Here is a 22,961-nt window from a genome sequence, read left to right on the forward strand (position 1 = left end):
CACACACACACACACACACAAGGAACACACGGATTCTTTACGCAATAGCGCCATCGTGTGGCACTGGGGGAAAACCCCCAGTGACCACGTCACTGTTTTTTGTGTGTGTTTTGTCCTATTTCCGGTGCGGTCCGTGAACGCGTCGTGAGCCGCTGCTTTATTGAGTGAAGCCTCAGCAGAAGAAGAGATGGAGGTGAACTCTGCGTGGAAGTGAGCGCGCGCGCCCGAGAAAAGTGGGAAAAAGTTAGGGAAAAAAGTGCGTCAACGCTGTGTGTGTGTGTGTGTGTGTGTGTGGAGGAAGTTTGTGGGAAAACACGGAGTCTTTGGATCCGGGATTTGTTCTTTTCTTTTCTTTTCTTTCCTTTTCTTTAATCTCCCTCTCAGTCATGGCAGAGACGCTCGAAAACATTCCTGATTCTGCAGGAAAAGACAAGGAAATCCCAAACGGAGGGAATTCTGCAAAGACCAAAGAGGTGAGGCACGCGCACATACACACACACACACACACATAGACACACACGCGCGCGCGCACAGCTGGTTTCACATGATGAAGTTGTAAAAAGTTTGGACTCTTGTCCTCTGCGCGAGCTCGTAAATGTGCTTTAACGCTGACCGCGTTTCCATGGAGACCCGTAATCCGATTACCGACGTTATTCCGATGGTTATGTTTTCACGAGTTGTCATCATCCTGTTTTTTTTAAGTGTAATCCGATTAAGGTGTAGGATGAGACTAAGAGACCAGTAATCCGATTACCAACTTCATTCCGACGATGTTTTCATGAGTTGCTCACTGAATATCCATCGTAATCCCATTTTAAGTGTAATCCGATTGAGAAACACACATAATGGGACTAAGAGGCCAGTAATCTCTTTATTGACTATTCAGATTAGTGTTTCCATGAGTTGTCATAATCCTATTTTTTGTGTGTAATCCGATGGAGATGCGCACATAATGGGACTAAGAGGCCAGTAATCTGATTACAGCCTGTAATCCACGTGTGTTTTCATAAATTGCTAACTCAATATCTGTCATAATCCCATTTGAAGTGTAATCCGATTGAGAGTCGCGCATAATGAGACTAAGTGGCCAGTAATCTGATTACCGACATAATTCTGGCGCTGTTTTCGCGAGTTGTCATAATCCTATTTTTTTGTGTAATCCGATTGAGAAACACACATAATGGGACTAAGAGGCCAGTAATCTGATTACAGCCTCTAATCCATGAGTGTTTTCAAGAGTTGCTAATTGAATATCCGTCATAATCCCATTTTAAGTGTTATCCTATTTAGACAGACACAAAGAGGCCAGTAATCTCTTTAGTGACATTATTCAGATTATTGTTTCCATGAGTTGTCCGATTGAGAATCACGCATAATGAGACTAAGACGCCAGTAATCTGATTACTGACTTAATTCCGGTGTTTTTTTCACGAGTTGTCATAATCCTATTTTGTGTGTAATCTGATTGAGATACACTCGTAATGGGACTAAGAGGCCAGTAATCTGATTAGAGCCTCTAATCCACGTGTGTTTTCACGAGTTGCTAATTGAATATCTGTCATAATCCCATTTTGAGTGTAATCTGATTGAGATGAACACATGAGACTGAGATGTCTGTAATCTGTTTACTGGTTTTATTCAGATTATTCTGTTTCCACGAGTTGTCATAATCCTATTCTGTGTGCGTGTGTGTGCGTGTGTGTGTGTGTGTGTTTCAGGATTACGACCTGGCCTCCGTCTACGTGTCGGACGCTCAGTTCAACAGAAACATCTACTTTGACACGTCGCCTCAGGCCGTGAGGTGAGACCTTCACTCTGTAGGGTTCTCACTGTCAAAGGGTATAATCTGATTGAGATTATGCACTGTGTGTGTGTGTGTGTGTGTGTGTGTGTGTGTGTGTGTGTTCAGACTCTATCTGCTCTATAATCACTGGCTTCCTAAAGTCCTGCTCTACTTCTTCATCCTCGTGGTTCTGTCTCTGGCCGTGTTCGAGGAACCCGCCGTCCTCCCTCTGCCCATGTGGGTAAGATGGCCGCCGCCGCCGCGTTGGTTGGAATGTGACGTTGGTGTCATGTGACCACACCCCCCCCCCCCACCCCCACCCCCCACTGTTGTGTTTTCGTAGGCGACCATGTTGGTGGAGCTACTCTGCGTTCTGGTCTTCACCGTTCGTCTGGTTCACTACGCCAAGGTCATCCCACGGGACAAGTTCTGGAAAGACGCCAAGAACATCTGCATCATGGCCGTGCTCATGGTAATAATCTCTGTTAATCTGACAGATTATTTGGTGACTCTGACATCATTTTTCCGTCTTCATTAGTCTTTGACTTTATTAGTCTTTACTCTGTGACCAGATTATTCTGACCAGATTATTCTGTGACCAGATTATGTTGTGACCAGATTGTTCTGTGACCAGATTATGTTGTGACTAGATTATTCTGTGACCAGATTATGTTGTGACCAGATTATTCTGTGACCAGATTATGTCGTGACCAGATTATTCTGTGACTAGATTATTCTATGACCAGATTATGTTGTGACTAGATTATTCTGTGACCAGATTATGTTGTGACTAGATTATTCTGTGACCAGATTATGTTGTGACTCAACTATTCTGTGACTGGGCTGTTCTGTAACTCTGGCTAGATTATTCTGCAACGAGATTATTCTGCAAAGAGATTATTCTGCAACCAGATTATTCTGCAACTAGATTATATTGTGACTCTATTGCCATATTCTGGAGGCACGTTAATCTCATAACGACCGGATTAATCCCGTGACGACTTAATAATTCTTGACATTTTTAAGACGAAGTTTCCTGTTGAATTCTGCGTGAGGATTAGAGGATTATCGGTGTCCGAGAAGATTCTGTGGTGTGTGTGTTTCTGGAGTTGAGCTGACTTCCTGTCCTTCCCGTCGTCAGAATATGCTGAGATAATCTCATTGTTGTGAAACGAGCTTCCTCTCTGACTCGTCAGCATCTTTCAGAGCAGGACGTCTTCCTGGTGACTCAGCGGCTCTGATCTCTGCAGGATTACGCTCGGTCTTTCAATAATCCAGCCAATCAATTTGTTCATGTTCTAATTAATGAAACAATTGTTAATCCTTCAGATTATTATTCTATCTGTGTCTTTGCGGTCATTTTCAAGGGCGTAAATGTGCATAAAAACTCTTGAAACTCGGCGTGGAGGTCAGGTGTCACACCAGACTGCGATCTTGTTCATAGCTCCCGTACCCGTGCGTTGCTCAAGGGCTCTGCAGCGCCCCCTAAGGTGAAAGCAGAGGCAAAACTGAGTTTCACGGAATTTCCCCGAAACTTGGCGGGAAGATGTTTTAGACCAAGACGAACGAAAAAGTCGACCGTAACCATGGTCTCCGCTCGACAGGAAGTCGGCCATTTTGGATTTGGACGCGTCAAAGTGAAAAGTGAGTTCAGGGAAGTGATTTTTGCTGCATCATCGCTGCGTTAGACGGACTCAGAACAACAGGAAACTCAAGCTTCCTGTGGAAGAGTTGGAGTTTCTGTCACTTCTGTCCCACACCAAAGTCACTCACTCTCACACACCAAAGTCACTCACTCTCTCACACCAAAGTCACTCACTCTCCCACACCAAAGTCCAAAGAGTAAACCAGTGATTTTAACATCACAGCACACAGGAGTTCACAGGAGTTGTTGATCCACTGCTGCCTCCATCACTAACTTACAATGACTGATTTTAGTGAATTCGGTTTTTAAAAATCCTATATTTGGATTTACTTTATTGACACAAAGTGACCACATGAGGCAGCAGAGGACCAAAATCACTGGTTTTCTCTATGGACTCTTGTGAACACGATAAATGAACGATACTTGATGAACATTAAACGTGTGTCGATGTTGTTTCAGCTGACGATGGTCGATATGATCATCTACGGATCGCTCAAAGCTGCCGACTGTTACGCTCTCCGCTGGTCCAGAGTCCTGCGCCCGCTCCTATTGGTCAACGTCACAGAGGGACGGCAGGTAAGGCCCCGCCCCCCCGACAGTCACCTGTTTGAACACACAGTATGAGGTCGTGGGTTTGTTCCCGCAGTTAGCCAGATTATTTGTTTGTTATTTGACCAGATTATGTTTTGACCAGATTATATTGTGACCAGTTTATGTTGTGACTAGATTATTCTGTGACCGGATTATGTTGTAACCAGATTATTCTGTGACCAGATTATGTTGTGACCAGATTATGTTGTAACTAGATTATTCTGTGACCGGATTATTCTGTGACCAGATTATGTTGTGACCAGATTATTCTGTGACCAGATTATTCTGTGACCAGATTATGTTGTGACCAGATTATGTTGTAACTAGATTATTCTGTGACCGGATTATTCTGTGACCAGATTATTCTGTGACCAGATGTTGTAACCAGATTATTCTGTGACCAGATTATATTGTGACCAGTTTATGTTGTGACTAGATTATTCTGTGACCGGATTATGTTGTAACCAGATTATTCTGTGACCAGATTATGTTGTGACCAGATTATGTTGTAACTAGATTATTCTGTGACCGGATTATTCTGTGACCAGTTTATGTTGTGACTAGATTATTCTGTGACCGGATTATGTTGTAACCAGATTATTCTGTGACCAGATTATGTTGTGACCAGATTATGTTGTAACTAGATTATTCTGTGACCAGATTATTCTGTGACCAGATTATTCTGTGACCAGATTATGTTGTGACCAGATTATGTTGTAACTAGATTATTCTGTGACCGGATTATTCTGTGACCAGATTATTCTGTGACCAGATGTTGTAACCAGATTATTCTGTGACCAGATTATATTGTGACCAGTTTATGTTGTGACTAGATTATTCTGTGACCGGATTATGTTGTAACCAGATTATGTTGTGACCAGATTATGTTGTGACCAGATTATGTTGTAACTAGATTATTCTGTGACCGGATTATTCTGTGACCAGAATATGTTGTGACCAGATTATTCTGTGACCAGTTTATGTTGTGACCGGATTATTATGTGACCAGATTATTCTGTGACCAGATGTTGTAACCAGATTATTTTGTGACCAGATTATGTTGTGACTGGATTATTCTGTGACTGGATTATACTATGATCAGATTATTTTGTTAAAAGTTTATCCTTTGACTCAACTATTCTGTGACCGGACTGTTCTGTAACTCTGGCTGGATTATTCTGCAACAAGTTTATCAGTTTATATAATCTTATCAGATTATCAGCGGTTTATTTATTCGTTTGTTTGTTTGTCCGTCAGCTGCGGCGAGCGTTCAGAAGCATCCGTAACGCTCTTCCTCAGATCTTCTACGTCTTCCTGCTCTTCATGTTCAGCGTCCTCATCTTCTCCCTCATGGCTCTGAAGCTTCTGGGGAAACGGTGAGTCCACGTTTGTTCTGACGTTTGTTCTGAGGAAACTGATCCTGAACCGAGTTCTGTGTTCTTTGTTCTGTCTGCAGAGGCCTGACGACCATCAACGGAGCACCGTACTTCACCAACTACCTGGAGATCGTGTTTGACCTGTACGTCCTCGTCACCACGGCTAACAGCCCCGACATCATGTAAGACGCTCGCCGAGGGTCGAGTTTGAAAGGAATTTAAATGATTGCGTTTTTTTAATAAGAAAAATTTTGGTCCAAAATTTGAAATTTTTTGAAAAAAATAACTTCATACTATACTATGTCGTCTAAAATTTGACAAGTTTTGCTCCAAATTTTGGCAATTTTTTTGAAAAAAAATGTTTGCTCCAAAATTTGACAATTTTTTTCAAAAAAAAATTTGGTCCAGAATTTGAACTTTTTTTTCAAAAAACATTTGGTCCAAAATTTGAGTTTTTTTTAAATATATTTTTTGTCCAAAATTTGAAAAAAAAAAAAAAATCAATAACTTCATACTATGCTATGTCGTACAAAATTTGACAATTTCTTAAAAAAAAAATTTGGTCTAAAATTTTTCAAGAAAAATATTTGTCCAAAATTTGAAAAGAATTTGAAAATACATTTTTTGCTCCAAAATTTGGCAATTTTTTTCAAAAAAAAATTTGGTCCAGAATTTGAAAATTTTTTTCAAAAAACATTTGGTCCAAAATTTGAGTTTTTTAAAAATATATTTTTTGTCCAAAATTTGAAAAAAAAAAAAAAATCAATAACTTCATACTATGCTATGTCGTACAAAATTTGACAATTTCTTAAAAAAAAAATTTGGTCTAAAATTTTTCAAGAAAAATATTTGTCCAAAATTTGAAAAGAATTTGAAAATACATTTTTTGCTCCAAAATTCGACAATTTTTTTCAAAAAAAAATTTGGTCCAGAATTTGAAATTTTTTTTCAAAAAACATTTGGTCCAAAATTTGAGTTTTTTAAAAATATATTTTTTGTCCAAAATTTGAAAAAAAAAAAAAAATCAATAACTTCATACTATGCTATGTCGTACAAAATTTGACAATTTCTTAAAAAAAAAATTTGGTCTAAAATTTTTCAAGAAAAATATTTGTCCAAAATTTGAAAAGAATTTGAAAATAAATTTTTTGTCCAAAATTTTAAAAAATTTTGAAAAAAAGAACTTCATACTATGTAGTCCAAACAATTTTTTGAAACTCTGCTCCGTTTAGCTTTTAATAAATTTTATCTGTCTTATTTGTTTTACAGTAAATCAGTCGTACGATGTTTAACCTTAAAAATGATACGTCTAGTATCGCTAACAATGGCTTGTCCAAGATGATGTCGCTCCCAGTTCCGATGTAAATAGACTGAGGAGACTGAACTAAATTAAAAGAATCAAAGAATTCAACATTTAATTTATGTTTGTGGGCGGTAGGAAGGTCCATCTAGATCTCCCCCTGGTGGCTGATCATGAGTTTTCAGGTTGTTCTTCTCACACTCAGTGTTTGATCTTCTGCTTCTCGTCGACAGGATGCCGGCGTACAACTCCAGCTTCTTCTTCGCCATCTTCTTCATCGTCTACATCCTCATCAACACCTACATCTTCATGTCCGTCTTCTTGGCCGTCGTCTACAACAACTACAAAAAACACCTGAAGGTTTGACTCAAAGACGGAAGAACAACTGATTCAAACCTTTAGCTGAGGGAGCGTAGCTAAGCTTTAGCTAATGTTAGCAGCTAATTATAGCCTTTTACAATCTCAGTAAGGACAGTTAATCACGGGAAATGTGACAATGTCGGTAAAAGTAGTTTTTTCCGAAAACATAAACGTAAACACTGTATCTACCTTTATCTAACGTTAGCATCATAAAGAACAATTGTCTAACTTATTTGTACTTTTACTAGCTAAATTCAGAAGGCTAATCTGACATTAGCAGCATTAATCATTATTATAAATGACAAGCTAATGGTCAGACAGCAATATGCTATTACCGTTACGAATTATGTTCAGAACGTTAAACTGACATTATTTTATTACAATAATGTAAAATAATTATTTTAAGCTAAATTAGCTCACGTTAGCAACATGATTTTACCATTACAAGTCAAGTTAGCGAATAATAATAATCTGAATTTACCTTTACAAGCTAAATTCAGAAGGTAAATCTGACAATATTTTATGACCTTTACAAGCTAAGTTGGCTAATGTTAGCAACATGATTACAAGTCAAGTTAGCGAATAATAATAATCTGAATTTACCTTTATGAGCTAAATTCAGAAGGTAAATCTGACAATATTTTATGACCTTTACAAGCTAAGTTGGCTAATGTTAGCAACATGATTACAAGTCAAGTTGGCTAATAATAATAATCAGATTTTCTGAGACGATGACTCCCGGTGGCTCGTGTCAACAGGAGGAGGTACGGCAGCTGGTGAGGGCCAAGAGGCACAAGATGGTGCGGGCGTTCGCCGTCCTGCAGGAGCGCAGGGAGGAGGGCAGCGAACCCGTGGTGACCCAGGCTAACTGGAACCAAGTGGTCCGGCTGGTGCGGTCCGACATCAGCAACGCCCACAGGGAGCTGCTGTGGAGCGTCTGCGACGACAAGAACCAAGGCTTCATCGGTGAGTCAATAAAAAACAAGCACTTCTTCTCTATGGAGAACTGAACAAGGATCTGTTGGAAATATTTGCAAAAGTCTTAAGGAATAATTTTAATGAATTTTTGAAATTGAGAAAATAATCAATTTGCCCTGATCCACTTTGACAGTGAGCAGACTTTAGTCTCAAAAAAAAAAGTATCTCGGAATTACCTGAAATTTTCCACATTAATAGTCGGCATCGCCCTGAACAAGGATCAGTTGAAAATATTCGCAAAAGTCTTAAGGAATAATTTTCATGAATTTTTGAAATTGAAAAAACAAAAAGTATCTCTGAATGACTTGAAATTTTCCACATTAATAGTCAGCATCACCCTGAAAAAGGATCAGTTCAAAATATTCGCAAAAGTCTTAAGGAAAAATTTTCATGAATTTTTGAAATTGAAAAAACAAAAAGTATCTCGGAATTACTTGAAATTTTCCACAGTAATAGTCAATGTCGCCTTGGACAAGGATCAGTTGAAAATATTTGCAAAAGTCTTAAGGAATAATTTTAATGAATTTTTGAAATTCAGGAAATTATCCATTTGCTCTGATGAACTTTGACAGTCAGCTGACTTTCTTAAATTTTTTTTGAAATTTATCATTTCGTTTCCTTTTCACCTTTTCGTTTTATAAACATACCTCTCCAGTTCGACTGTAGGCGGGCTAACGGCGCTAAAGGAGCTAACGAAGCTCACTGGTAAACGGCGCCTGGACTCTGGTGCCGTGTCACGTAAACATGACGCATCTTTTTATGATCAGTCGTCATGGAAACGCGTCGCGCGTTAATGTGCGTCAGCGTTGATGCCTCTAACGCCGCTAGCACTGATATTTCCACGACCCCGTCACTCAGTGCGTTGTGTTGGTGGTGTGTACTTCAGGTCCACCGTAAAAAAAACGAATTCTCGTCTTACTCGTACTCGGCACTAGCTCGCAGAGCAGTTAAGGGCATGAAAACGATGGCGTTAACTCTGCGCGTCACCGACAGGTAAAGTGGCGTTCGTCCAGCTCGCCGATCTCCTGAACATCGAGGTCATCACATTGAAGACGAGACCACACCCACTTCAGCGCCTGTGCCCCGCCCTGTACCTGTCGGCCCCCAGCCGCCTGCTCTGTGGTATGGTCCAACACCGGTGAGGCGGTCGTTTGAGTCGATGTTTACCTGTGATAACATGATTATAAACGATGGTTCTGAGCTCTGTCGTTGACCTTCAGGGCGTTTGTGATCGCGTACGACCTCATCATCCTGGTCAACGCCGTCTTCATCGGCCTGGACGAGGAGAATCCCATGATCGCCAACTCAGAGTGGGTTTTTCTGGCTCTGTATCTGACGGAGATCCTGCTGAAGCTCTACGTGTTCGAGCCTCGAGGTTTCTTCTCCAGACACAACTTCTGGAACTGGTGAGGACGCCATCTTTGAGAATTATGACGAGAAGATGTGAGAAAACTGAGATTAAAGTCACAAATCTGAGATTAAAGTCATAAAACTGAGATTAAAGTCATAAAACTGAGATTAAAATCATAAAACTGAGATTAAAGTCATAATCTGAGATTAAAGTCAGAAAACTGAGATTAAAGTCTTATTACGAGATTAAAGTCATAATCTGAGATTAAAGTCATAATCTGAGATTAAAGTCAGAAAACTGAGATTAAAGTCATAATCTGAGATCAAAGTCACAAATCTGAGATTAAAGTCATAATCTGAGATTAAAGTCATAATCTGAGATTAAAGTCATAATCTGAGATTAAAGTCAGAAAACTGAGATTAGTCAGAAAACTGAGATTAATGTCTTATTTCAAGATTAAAGTCATAATTCTGAGATTAAAGTCAGAAAACTGAGATTAAAATCAGAAAACTGAGATTAAAGTCATAATCTGAGATTAAAGTCAGAAAACTGAGATTAAAGTCTTATTTCGAGATTAAAGTCAGAAAACTGAGATTAAAGTCATGATTCTGACATTAAAGTCATAAAATTGAGATTAAAGTCATAAAACTGAGATTAAAGTCAGAATCTGAGATTAAACTCAGAAAATTGAGATTAAAATCATAATTCTGAGATTAAAGTCATAATTCTGAGATTAAAGTCAGAAAATTTTAGTGAGATTAGTCATAATTCTGGGATTAAAGTCAGAAAACTGAGATTAAACTCAGAAAATTTAGATTAAAATCATAATTCTGAGATTAAAGTCATAATTCTGAGATTAAAGTCTGAAAACTGAGGTTTACATCAGAAGACTGAGACTAAAGTCTTAATTATGAGAGTAAAATCAGAAAACTGAGATTAAAGTCAGAGATTAAAGTCATAATTCTTCTATTTCCTCATGTAAGGACTTTTCCTCTGTTTGCAGGTTTGACACCATCATCGTCGTCTCCGCTCTCGTCGCCACGATCGTCAACTCCACGCTGAAATCCTGTGAGTGATGACGATCACAAAGTCTTTGTCCTTCATCTTCATCATCATCGTCATCTTCATCATCTTCATCATCATGTTTCCTGTCGTAGCGGGCGGTTACACCAGCCGACAGATCCTGGACATCGTCTTCATCCTGAGAGTCCTCAGACTGATCCGGGTCGTGGACAGTATCAAGAGGTTTGAGCTTTATGAACGTCTTCAAAAACAGAGGCCAGCTGCGATGCTAGCTAGCTTGCTAGCTCGGTAAAGTCGAGGCCAGCAGCAATGCTAGCTAGCTTCCTAGCTCGGTAAAGTCGAGGCCAGCAGCGATGCTAGCTAGCTAGCTTCCTAGATCGGTAAAGTCGAGGCCAGCGGCGATGCTAGCTAGCTTCCTAGCTCGGTAAAGTCGAGGCCGGCAGCGATGCTGGCTAGCTTCCTAGCTCGGTAAAGACGAGGCCAGCTGCGATGCTGGCTAGCTTCCTAGCTTGGTAAAGTCGAGACCAGCTGCGATGCTAGCTAGCTTCCTATCTCTGTAAAGTCGAGGCCAGCAGCGATGCTGGCTAGCTTCCTGGCCAGCAGCAATGCTAGCTAGCTTCCTAGTTCGGTAAAGTCGAGGCCAGCTGCGACGCCAGCTAGCTTCCTAGCTCGGTAAAGTCGAGGCCAGTTGCGATGCTAGCTAGCTTCCTAGCTCTGTAAAGTCGAGGCCGGCAGCGATGCTGGCTAGCTTCCTAGCTCCGTAAAGACGTCCGATAGCTTCTGTCCCGGAGTTTTATTAACCCGATGTCTTTGTGGAAGGTTCCGTACGATCATCAACACCCTGATCAGGATCGGCCCGGCGATCCTCACGTTTGGACAGCTCATCGTCGTAAGTGTCGCGTCGCGTATACGCGAGAAGGTTCGCGACGCCGAGTCCGCGACTCACGGACGACTCTCTGCTCCACAGGTGATCTACTACGTCTTTGCCATGGTGGGGATGGAGCTGTTCAAAAACAAGGTCCGGTTCTTCCAGGACCCCGACGACCCGGCGAGGGTCAACTGTGGGAACGCCGCCCTGACGGGGACGACCTTCGCTCAGCTCCACTACTGCAAGAACAACTTCAACAACGTAGTTGCCTCCTTCGTCCTGTTGGTGGAGCTCACTGTGGTCAACCAGTGGCACGATATCCTTCAGCTGGACTGCACACGACAGGAAACTGACGTTTGTAAACCACTCACTCTCCCACGCCAAAGACCATAGAGAAAACCAGTGATTTTATCATCACAGCACACACAGAATTTTGAGTCAGAATTCTTAGATTAAAGTCCGAATTTTGTGATTGAAGGCCAGTTCTTAGATTAAAGTCTGAAATTTGAGATTAAAGTCTGAATTCTTAGATTAAAGTCTGAAATTTGAGATTAAAGTCCGGATTTTGAGGTTAACGTCCAAATTCTTAAAGTCAGAATCTTGAGATTAAAGTCCAAATTTTGAGATTAAAGGCCGAATTCTTATATTAAAGTCTGAATTTTCAGAACACACAGGAGTTGTTGATCCACTGCTGCCTCCATCACTAACTTACAATGACTCATTCTGTCAATTCAGCTTTTAAAATATTTAATTTAGACTTAACGCAGTGACACAAAGTGACCACACGAGGGCAGCAGAGGACCAGCAGCTCCTGTGTCCCTGTGAGCTGAAATCACTGGTTTTCTCTATGGACTTTGGTGTGGAAGAGTGAGTGCGTTTAATCTTCAGTTTACTTGTCGTTAACAGTGAAGATAAAGACGTGAACACGTTCCTGTGATGTTTTAGTTCAGCGCTGAATGTGATTGGCTGAAGAGATTCTGGTGATTCCTGGCGTCGTTGAACCTTAACGCACATTCACTGCTCAGCAGCGGCTTCGCCGCCGTCACCCACGCGTCGGCCAGGATCTTCTTCGTCGTCTTCCACGTCATCGTCGTCATCGTCATCATCAAGTAAGTTCCGCGAAGGCTCCGCCCACTCCCGTCACCTCGCGTATGCTAACGTGGGTTTTTTTTCCTTCCCGTTAGCATCTTCGTGGCGTTCGTCCTGGAGGCGTTCTTCGTGGAATACTCTGTGGATAAGAGCGACCTGCAGACGTCTCTGGAGAAGAAGATCGAAGAGCTGGAGCTTTCTGTGGAACAGTACGTTACCTTAAGAACCACTTTCACTAACTATTAATCTGACGTTTGTAAACCACTCACTCTCCCACACCAAAGTCACTCACTCTCCCACACCAAAGTCACTCACTCTCTCCCACCAAAGTCACTCACTCTCTCCCACACCAAAGTCACTCACTCTCTCACACCAAAGTCACTCACTCTCTCACACCAAAGTCACTCACTCTCCCACACCAAAGTCACTCACTTTGTCACACCAAAGTCACTCACTCTCCCACACACCAAAGTCACTCACTCTGCCACACCAAAGTCACTCACTCTGCCACACCAAAGTCACTCACTCTGCCACACCAAAGTCACTCACTCTCTCACACCAAAGTCACTCACTCTCTCACACCGAAGTCACTCACTCTCTCACACCAAAGTCACTCACTCTCCCACACCAAAGTCACTCACTCTCTCACACCAAAGTCACTCACTCTCCCACACCAAAGTCACTCACTCTCCCGCACCAAAGTCACTCACTCTCCCTGCACCAAAGTCACTCACTCTCCCTGCACCAAAGTCACTCACTCTCCCACACACCAAAGTCACTCACTCTCCCACACACCAAAGTCACTCACTCTCCCACACCAAAGTCACTCACTCTCCCACACCAAAGTCACTCACTCTCCCACACCAAAGTCACTCACTCTCCCACACCAAAGTCACTCACTCTCCCTCACCAAAGTCACTCACTCTCCCACACCAAAGTCACTCACTCTCTCACACACCAAAGTCACCATAGAGAAAACCAGTGATTTTAACATCACAGCACACATAAATTCACAGGAGTTGTTGATCCACTGCTGCCTCCATCACTAACTTACAATGTCTTATTTTAATAAATTCGGCCTCAGTGACACAAAGTGACCACACGAGGCAGCAGAGGACCAGCAGCTCCTGTGTCCCTGTGAGCTAAAATCACTGGTTTTCTCTATGAGGTTTGGTTTTGCGTGTCTTCTTCTCCTCGCCTTCACTGTTAAGTTTCCACGTTTGTTGTTTTTGTCGCACACAGGGAGGATTCGCACGACAACCTGGTCGACGCCATGGAAACCATCGACAACGATCTGGGAGTCGACCAATCGCCGCGCGACAAAAAACCTAGCCTGATGTTCAGGATCGCCTCGAAACGTAAGAAAGACGGAATCGGACGACCGAAAAAAACTCGGAATAACGAGATTAATCTGAAAGGTTAACGGTGCGTTCCGGTTTTAGTCAGAACTAGCAAACTTCACAAACCCCTACATGGGATTCTAAGATGGCCACCACTCGTACAAACACTGCGACTTTTAACGCTAATTGCACTTGTCGCATTTTTTTTTTTTTTTTTACGTTAAATTATGTCGTTCGCGTGGTGTTTTGTTTCATTTTTATCCGTCGACCCTGTTTGTTTGCGCAAAATACCGCGTACGGCGCCGTTACCGCTGTCGCTAAGCTAGCGGCTCGGGGAAAACTGTGTTCCGCTACCGTAAGCTAACAAGCTCACAATAGCAATGCTAGCCTGCTGAGTTTAGTTTTGTTATTTTTTTTAAATACAAGCTAGTACTGAACATATAAAACGTGACCTAGTTCACTTCCTGTTCTGATGTAAAAGGAACGCACCATAAGACCACTCTAATTACTATTAAAGGCTTTTATTTTGAAAATCTGCCGATCAGGAACCTTCGTCCGAATAAATCCCACTTTTCCCTGACTTTTTTTCCCTCCCCGCAGGATATCGTACGGTGGACGCCTTGTTGCAGCGGATGTTCGAGGCCGATCTCGACCCCGAAGATTTCGCCGAGAACGAAGACGCCGACGCGCAAAACCACGGGAACTTTGCTAACCCGGCGTTTAGCAACGTATAAACACGACCGTACAAATGTAAATGAAGGGAACCGGATCAGTGGCACGGATCCGGATTCAGTCTGTGGACTCGGTGTGAACGCATCACAAAGTCCGAGTCATGTTGTATTTTTATATATCTGTGTCCCGTCGCTCTCGACGCAACAAATCTGTATTTTCTCATAAAGAATATTTACACATAAGTTTTCTTTTTGCTCTTTTTTTGCACATTTTTTTTATATGTACATACATTTATGTATGTACAGTATACTACATTAAATTAAACCTTAAACTTGTACGTCCAATTACAACAGATATTTTAATAACATCGTACTTAAATGACTGTTCTGTCATTTACATTTAATGTATTTTTATTTCTTTGCACTTTAAATAATTAAGCACAGGTCATTTAATTACACTGTACTTTTGAGATTAAAGTCCGAATTTTGAGATTAAAGTCCGATTTCTCAAAGTTCGACTTTAATCAGACTACTTCGATAAAAGTCCGAATTTTGAGATTATGGTCCAAATTCTTCGATTAAAGTCCGAATTCTTGGGTTAAAGTTAGGATTCTGAGATTTAAAAAGTCAGACTTCATGCTGTTTTTATTTTATCTGATTCACTTTCTTTAAAAAACTAAAAAAATTTAAATGTGACCCTAATCCTCTTCCGTAGATATCATTTACAGTGACTTCAGTGTGTGTTTGTGTATTTGTGTGTGTGTGTGTGTGTGTGTGTTTTAATTTGAATGTGCGCAGAGCAGACTCCGTGTCGGCAGGGGGCGGTGTGGAGCTGCAGCGTAAACATGGAGGCTCAGAGTGTGTGTGTGTGTGTGTGTGTGTGTGTGTGTGTGTGTGTGTGTGTGCGTGTGTGTGTGTGGTGCTGATGCTGTAGAGATGGAGCACAGGGAGCGGATCCTCGTGTCCGGGTCTTTATCGTCGGGACGGAAAACAACAGCCAGGTAAGAACAAACAAACAAACAAACAAAAACAAACAAACAAGGAAATGGCGCGTGAGAGCGGCTGAATGAAAGCGACCTGATGATGGAAGGTGTGTGTGTGTGTGTGTGTGTGTGTGTGTGTGTGTGTGTGTGTGTGTGTGTGTGTGTGTGTGTGTGTGTGTGTGTGTCCTTCACACTGATTGTGTTGTCTGAACCCGTGACAACAACAACAACAACAACAACAACAACAACAATAAGAATCAACAACGGCAGTAAAACGCTGTCAAAGGCCTGACGGTGGATGGAGAGGATGAGGCGTTCACGTGCTGCTTCAGAGGGTGGGACGGAGCAGCATCCCGAAATGACGAAGTCACCGTCAAGATAGAGAGGATTCGTACTGCCGGCTACATCCGGTCAGTATTTTCAAAATAAAAACCATAACGGAGACATTTTATTTGCCCTCGAGCTCCGTTTCCTGGGGGGGGCGTGGCCTCTCCGCTTTTACGGTTGAAAAAAAAAACGAAAACCACTATATCGCGGGTTAGCCATTGTTAGCATTAGCAGTCGCAACGACGCTAAGCGCTGTGTTTTTACGCACAGAAAATGTGTCTTTACGGGTGGCAGCCACCTTGGAATCTCAAGTCGGTGTTGACGCCATGATACGATAGCTAAAATATTTATTATTGAGTGGTATTGCTAACGACGGCTAACACTAGTTAGCCCCCGATTTGTTTGCTTCAATTTTTCCCCCACTTTTCAACTGGAACGCAGTAAACTCGGAGGTGAGTTCACTTCCTGTTCTGATGTAAAAAGAACGCACCACAAGAACATGCTAATAACTATTTAAGGCTTTCATTTTGAAAATCTGCAATATTTTCTCCGCTAATATTTTGACGCTATTCCCCGAAAAACTTTTTTCCTCGTATAATTTTTACGATTTTTTAATATTGCGACTTTATTCTCTAAAATAAAACCCCTCCCCTCCCCTGAAGCAGGACTTTTATTTTGAAATCGCCAGCCGGATGTTGTGGCTTGCGCACTGACGGAAGCCTGACTGTGGTGGAGTCAGAGCTGCAGTGCGGACAAACGGGCTGGAGCCGCCGGAGAACCTGACACCACAGCCCGCCTCTGAGCAGCCCAGGGTCCGGCCTCTGTCTGGATCTGCTGGATCTTCTACCGGGTCCGAGACCTGGACCCGGTTCAGCTGGAGGAGGGGCACCACGAGTCCGCATCACCATCCTCATCCTCATCCGCATCCTGCTGCTGCTGCACCTGCAGCCGCGGAGACCCGGAGGAGGAGCCGGGCTGGACCCGGACCGGACCCGGACCCGGACCTGCAGCAGCACGGATTTTCTTTTTAAAAACCCCTCCGTGGCTCCAAACCCGGACCGAGCCGGGTCACTTTGACCGTGCGGGATTATCGGTGTAGCTGTGCGGGAGTGTGAGGCCCAAAACCCGGCCCTGCACCCTGTGGTTCAGCGGTGACACTGTGGGATTACTGGACCAGGACGGTTTGTGTCAGATTAAAATCCCAGATGAAGAAAATCCCCAAAAGGCGGAAAAGGAGCGGACGGTGCGCCAGGTAATCCCTAATCCGGACTAGCCCCGTGTGCGTGTTTGTGTGTGTGTGCGTGTGTGTGTGTGTGTGTGTGTGTGTGTCCTGCAGTGATGCTGTTATAATGTACTGATCCGGATCAAAGGCGGGTCCTCATCAGAACCAGGACCCGCACTCGGACCCGGATCTTTGTCTTTAATCCCGTTTCTTCTCCGTCTTCTATCTATTATTATTTCGCGTGATGACCGTTAATCCGGGTCAGTCCGGGCCAGATTGATTTATTTATTGATCAGCAGGATGTGATGGTGCGCGTGCGCAGAGAGCCGCCATGACTGTGCACTGCAGAGAGGAGTGATGCAGGGGGGAGGGGGAGGGGGGAGGAGGACCGGAAGTGTGTCATGAGGTCACTTTATTTACTTATTTATTTATTTATTTATTTAATATTAAACACACACATATAAAAAAAAAATTATTTGATACATTTAGCATTAAATTAATTATGTATTTATCTAAAATTATATAAATTATAGTACATATATATGTATATGTACATATTTATTGATATATATATATATATTAAATAATTACACATTTAATTCAACAACATACACACAAATATATGTGTGTGTATATGTATATATATGCTGACTTAATTAAAATTTTTATTTAATTAAGACTTGAAAATATGTGTATATATATATTATATATATATACACACAAGTATGTATATATATAACATTTAAATTAAATTAAATTAAATTAAATTTAAACAAATATTTACAAATACTTCAATAAATGAAGGAACATTTCTATTATTTGTCGATTCATCAAACATTCATGAAAATGAAGTAAAAGAATGTCCTGCTGCACTTAGTGACGCATTCAAGGAACACGGTAAATTTGAAGTGTTTCTGCGATTGAATCGAAAACGTTTTTTTTTTCTTGTTTTGTTTGTTTAATTTGTTGTTTGAAAACATATACGCAGTTTTACGTGATAAGTTTTTTGGGAGTTTTGAACGCACTTCCTGGTGATGCATTCAAGGAACCCGGTAAATTTACATCACTGGGCGTTTGACCAAAATCGCGAGTTCATTGTTATAAAAAAAAAAAAAATGTGTTTAAAAACATACGCGCAGTTTTTTACGTGATACGTTTTTTGGGAGTTTTGAAGGCACTTCCTGGTGATGCATTCAAGGAACCCGGTAAATCTACATCAATGTGGGGTCGCGATATGTGTCGAATGAATCAATAAGTGAGTGTTTATTTGTGTTGTAATGGAGAAATTAAGCCTTAAAAAAAATTATTTGGTGACGGACATTTGGTTAGCGTTAGCATTAGCGTCGCTGAATGTGCCGTCACATGGAAAAGGTTTGTGTTGCTTCCTGTGCCAGGATCTGAGGGTGTTGTCGCCCCTCCCCCTCACCTCTGGGTTCGGGGGGGTGGGCGTCGCCTCACCCTCCCTCTGTCGCCCCCTCCTGGTTAACTGTGCCCTCTGTTCTGGCTTGTAGGCTAACACAGGAACAGGAAGGGTTTTTTCCAGCTCAGGATTTGTTGTAAGCCGTCAGGTTTTCCGGGAGCTCAGAACTATGGTGAGCTCTGACCTTTGACCTTTGACCTTTGACCTTCATCAGGTCAAAGCTGGAATGATGATGATGATGATGATGATGATGATGATGCAAACCTGGCTTTTTGGCAGAGCACCTTCACCCCCACCCCCCTTTTCCCTGCCCACCCTCCACACCCCCCCCCCCCCCCCCACTAGGGAACAGACTGGTTAGCTGTGTAGGAGGAAGATGATGATGATGATGATGAGGAAGATGAGGAAGAGGAGCAGACTGCGGTTTTAGCAGCGAGGCGTTGACTGTGATCTGCTGCTGAGACATTTTTAAAAAGATCACATGACATCGTCGCGCTAACGCTAGCGTCTCGGCGTTCCGCAAAAACAAAAACGGGCAACGTTTCCCACTCACTCTCCCCGCACCAAAGACCCCATAGAGGAAAATCAGGGATTCGTAGCTCGCGGCGACACAGCAGCTTCTGGTCCTCTGCTGCCACGTGTGGTCACTTTGCGTCACTGCGGTCGAGCTGAACGACAGATTTTTAAAGCCAAATTTTTCCTAAATAAGACATTTGAAGTAGCGATCGATTTTGAATTCAGAATCAGAATTTTGTGATTAAAGGCCGAATTCTTAGATTAAAGTCTAAAATTTGAGATTATAGTCTGAATTCTTAGATTAAACTCCACATTTTGTGATTGAAGTCAGAATTCTTAGATTAAGGTCCGAATTTTGAGGTTAACGTCCAAATTCTTAGATTAAAGTCAGAATTTTGTGATTAAAGGCTGAATTCTTAGATTAAAGTCTGAAATTTGAGATTAAAGGCCGAATTTTGAGATTAAACTCCGAATTTTGTGATTAAAAGCCGAATTCTTAGATTAAAGTCTGAATTTTGGGATTAAAATCTGAATTCTAAGATCAAAGTCCGAATGCCCGTGTTTGTATGTCATTTATTTGACTTGTAACGCCGTTGCTGTCGTGTAACATTGACGCAGTGCATTCTGGGGGGAAACTCTGTGGCTCCGCCCTCTGCGGTGACTCAGCGTCTCAGCAGTAGGTTTCACTCTATGGTCAGGGTTACTGCTGCTGCTGCTGCTGCTGCTGCTGCTGTTTCTGCTGCTGCTGCTGCTGAGGATGATGATGATGATGGTGATGATGATGATGGTGGTTGGACTGTACCACTGCAGGTGCAGCGACACCTCTGCTGGACTCTCGCTGTATCTGCAGTCGGCCTGAGCTCTGCATGCACTGGTGGCGGCCCGTGGCATTGCATGCACAATTGCATGTTCTGGGAGCGACATGCATCACTGTCAACTTAAACCACGCCCCCCCCTCTCTCTCTCCCCCCCATCAGGTCATGTGATCGTCCTGTTTCCGACAAATATGGAGGATTTTTTTTTTATGCAAATATCTGTGTTCACTCATGTAGACGAGCTAGTAGCATGAGTTAGCATACGTATAATAACAGACTGTCCACATACCTTTAGTTAGCTTAGCGTGAGCAAACACGAAACGCTAATGCTAATAGTCTAATCTAATGCTAGAGCTAATTGAGTTCACGGTAAAGTGTGTTCGCGCAAAACACAAAGCTAATTTTCACATAGCTTTAGTTAGCTTAGCGTGGTAACGCGAGCGAACACAAAACCAGCGGCTACTCCACTGGGGCTAATGCTGGAGCTAATTACGTTCACAGTAAAGTGTGCTCGCACAAGACGCAAGGCAAGTTTTCACAAAGCTCTAGTTAGCTTAGCATAGTAACGTGAGTGAAAAACACAACCAGCTACTACTCTCCTGGAGCTAAAGCTAGTGCTAACTATGTTCCTGTGTAAAGTGTGTTTGCGACAAATGCAAAGTAATTTTCACACAGCTTTAGTTAGCTTAGCTTAGCACAGCAATGCGAGCAGACAGAAAACCAGCGACTACTCTCCTGGGGCTAATGCTTTAGCTAAATATGTGCCAGCCACACAAAAGTGCGTATTCATAGTTCATAATTTCAGAAGTTACCATGTACTCTCTTTTCACTCCCGCCCACTTCCACATTTTTGAGAAATGTCATCATTTAGCCGCCTAGCTTAGCATTAATCCTGGAAGTGAGGCAACAAAAAAGCTTTTAAATGAACAGCTAACAAGACTAGGCTAGCTCCCCATTTACCCATCTGCCCCTGTCCCACCCCCCTTCTCTCCCCCCCACCTGTTTCCAGTCCCAATGCTAAGCTAAGCTATGCTAATCATCGCAGATGTGAGCCGTTTTCGTCTGGAGATGAATTTATTTCCCCAAACTGACGGATAAAGGGGTTTGTTTGTTTTTTCCGACTCGGTTTGCTCGCTGTGATGTCATCATGTCGTTACGTTCTCCCGGGCCACGCCCCCCCACACCCAGCCCCACCCCCCCTTTTCTTCTATGGTTGTTAGCGCTGTTAGCGGTTTGACGGCAGCTGCAGCATCAGCGGCGGCGGCGGCGAGGACGAGAGCGACATGATATTACGGCAAATACCATCACACGCCGCCAAACCCTGACTCCTCCCCTTGCTCCTCCCCTGACTCCTCCCCCCCACCGGCCTGTCGCCTGTTCCAGCTGAAGAATGGCTTCTCATGTCGGCCATCTTTATAATGCCTGTGATTATACTGATGCTGGACTATAGCGACTGACCCGACGCTGCTGCGGTTTGATTCCCTGCAACAACAACACGTTTATAACACACTTTTCCTTTCTTTCCTTTCTTTCATTCCTTCTTACCTTCCTTCTTTCCTTTCCTTTCCTTTACTTCCTTCCTTCCTTCCTTCCCTTCAATTCCTTCTTTCCTTTCCTTTCCTTTCCTTTCCTTTCCTTTCCTTTCCTTTCCTTTCCTTTCCTTTCCCTTCCTTCCTTCCTTTCCCGCCCTCCCTCCCTCTCTCCCTTCCTCCTTCCTTCCCTTCCTCCCTGCCTCCCTCCCTCCCTTCCTCCCTTCCTTCCTTCCCTCCCTCCCTTCCTTCCTTCCTCCCTCACTACCTTCCTCCCTTCCTTTCCTCCCTCCCTCCCTTCCCTTCCCTTCCCTTCCCTTCCCTTCCCTTCCCTTCCCTTCCCTTCCCTTCCCTTCCCTTCCCTTCCCTTCCTTCCTCCCTACCTTCCTTCTTCCCTCCCTACCTTCCTCCCTTCCTTCCTCCCTACCTTCCGTCTTCCCTCCCTCCCTCCCTCCCTTCCCTTCCCTTCCTTCCTCCCTTCCTTCCTCCCTACCATCCTTCTTCCCTCCCTCCCTCCCTACCTTCCTCCCTTCCTTCCTCCCTACCTTCCTTCTTCCCTCCCTACCTTCCTCCCTTCCTTACCTTCCTCCCTTCCTTTCCTTCCTCCCTCCCTCCCTCTCACCCTCCCTCCCTTCCTTCCTTCTTCCCTCCCTCCCTCCCTCCCTACCTTCCTCCCTTCCTCCCTTCCTTTCCTTCCTCCCTTCCTTCCCTCCCTTCCCTTCCCTCCCTACCTTCCTCCCTTCCTTTCCTCCCTCCCTTTCCTCGCTCCCTTCCCTCCCTTCCCTCCCTTCCCTCCCTTCCTCCCTTCCCTCCCTCCCTTCCTCCCTCCCTTCCTTCCTTTCCTTCCTTCCTTTCCTCCCTCCTTCCTCAGATAAATGGCTCTTTTAAGTTTGGAGCAGCTCGTGTTCTGTCAGGTTGGCAGATGCAGTGTTTAGTCCCGAGCCTCCAGGATAACGCCAACATGAACGGGACGTCGGAACAGGCCGACATCCTGCCGCCAAACTGTATGGTCAAAGACCGCTGGAAAGTGGTGAGTCAGGGATTAGGATTAACCCACATTCATTCATTCATTCATTCATTCATTCATTCATTCATTCATTCATTCATTGGTTTATTGTCCACTGCTTTTTCCACCACAGGTCCTTTTTTTAGAAAGTCGCCAGAAATAGACTATCCTACGTATAATTCCAAATTCTACTTAGAATTCCAAATTCTATTTATAATCCCAAAATCTATTTATAATCCCAAATTAGATAATCCCAAATTAGATAATCCCAAAATGTATTTATAATCCCAAATTAAATAATCGCAAAATCTATTATAATCCCAAATGAGATAATCCCAAAATCTATTTATAATCCCAAATTAGATAATCCCAAATTAGATAATCCCAAATTAGATAATCCCAAAATGTATTTATAATCCCAAATAAAATAATCGCAAAATCTATTATAATCCCAAATGAGATAATCCCAAAATCTATTTATATTCCCAAATTCTACTTATAATCCCAAATTAGATAATCCCAAAATCTATTTATATTCCCAAATTCTATTTATAATCCCAAATTAGATAATCCCAAATTAGATAATCCCAAAATCTATTTATAATCCCAAATTCTAAATATAGATTATTTTCCCCAACCTTTCTCCGGAACGCGGCGAACTCGGAACGTTCCCAGCTCCGACTTCCGAGTTTCGGCTGGAAACGGAAAGCAGCGTCACGGCGACGCCTCACTTCCTGTATTCTCTGTGGCCTTTGGTGCGGCAGAGTG

At 42.9% G+C, this 22,961-nt stretch overlaps 2 protein-coding genes across 2 annotated transcripts in view; both read left to right on the forward strand.

Annotated features, from left to right (window-relative positions):
- Positions 1 to 386: 386 nt before the first annotated feature.
- On the forward strand, positions 387 to 14,606 carry tpcn3 (two pore segment channel 3; the record flags this gene model as incomplete). Its single annotated transcript, XM_083905560.1, has 19 exons — positions 387 to 473; positions 1,719 to 1,801; positions 1,910 to 2,024; positions 2,127 to 2,255; positions 3,888 to 4,004; positions 5,277 to 5,395; positions 5,476 to 5,577; positions 6,929 to 7,055; positions 7,814 to 8,021; positions 9,027 to 9,171; positions 9,254 to 9,439; positions 10,388 to 10,452; positions 10,542 to 10,629; positions 11,227 to 11,296; positions 11,375 to 11,598; positions 12,301 to 12,384; positions 12,460 to 12,573; positions 13,607 to 13,722; positions 14,305 to 14,606. 19 exons carry the CDS (start codon positions 387 to 389, stop codon positions 14,436 to 14,438), a joined length of 2,313 nt encoding a protein of 770 aa, XP_083761686.1. The 3' UTR covers positions 14,439 to 14,606.
- Positions 14,607 to 15,308: 702 nt separating this feature from the next.
- ttbk1a (tau tubulin kinase 1a) overlaps positions 15,309 to 22,961 on the forward strand; it is a gene marked incomplete at its 3' end in the record, with an annotated part of 27,479 nt that continues 19,826 nt past the window's right edge. Inside the window, exons 1-3 of the mRNA XM_083905561.1 lie at positions 15,309 to 15,376; positions 18,419 to 18,499; positions 22,059 to 22,217. Of these exons, the coding sequence (XP_083761687.1) occupies positions 18,497 to 18,499; positions 22,059 to 22,217 (162 nt within the window). The 5' untranslated portion in view covers positions 15,309 to 15,376; positions 18,419 to 18,496. The remainder of the gene's footprint in view (positions 15,377 to 18,418; positions 18,500 to 22,058; positions 22,218 to 22,961) is intronic.

The sequence above is a fragment of the Microchirus variegatus genome, assembly GCF_963457635.1.
Source record: "Microchirus variegatus genome assembly, chromosome: 19".
Taxonomy (NCBI): domain Eukaryota; kingdom Metazoa; phylum Chordata; class Actinopteri; order Pleuronectiformes; family Soleidae; genus Microchirus; species Microchirus variegatus.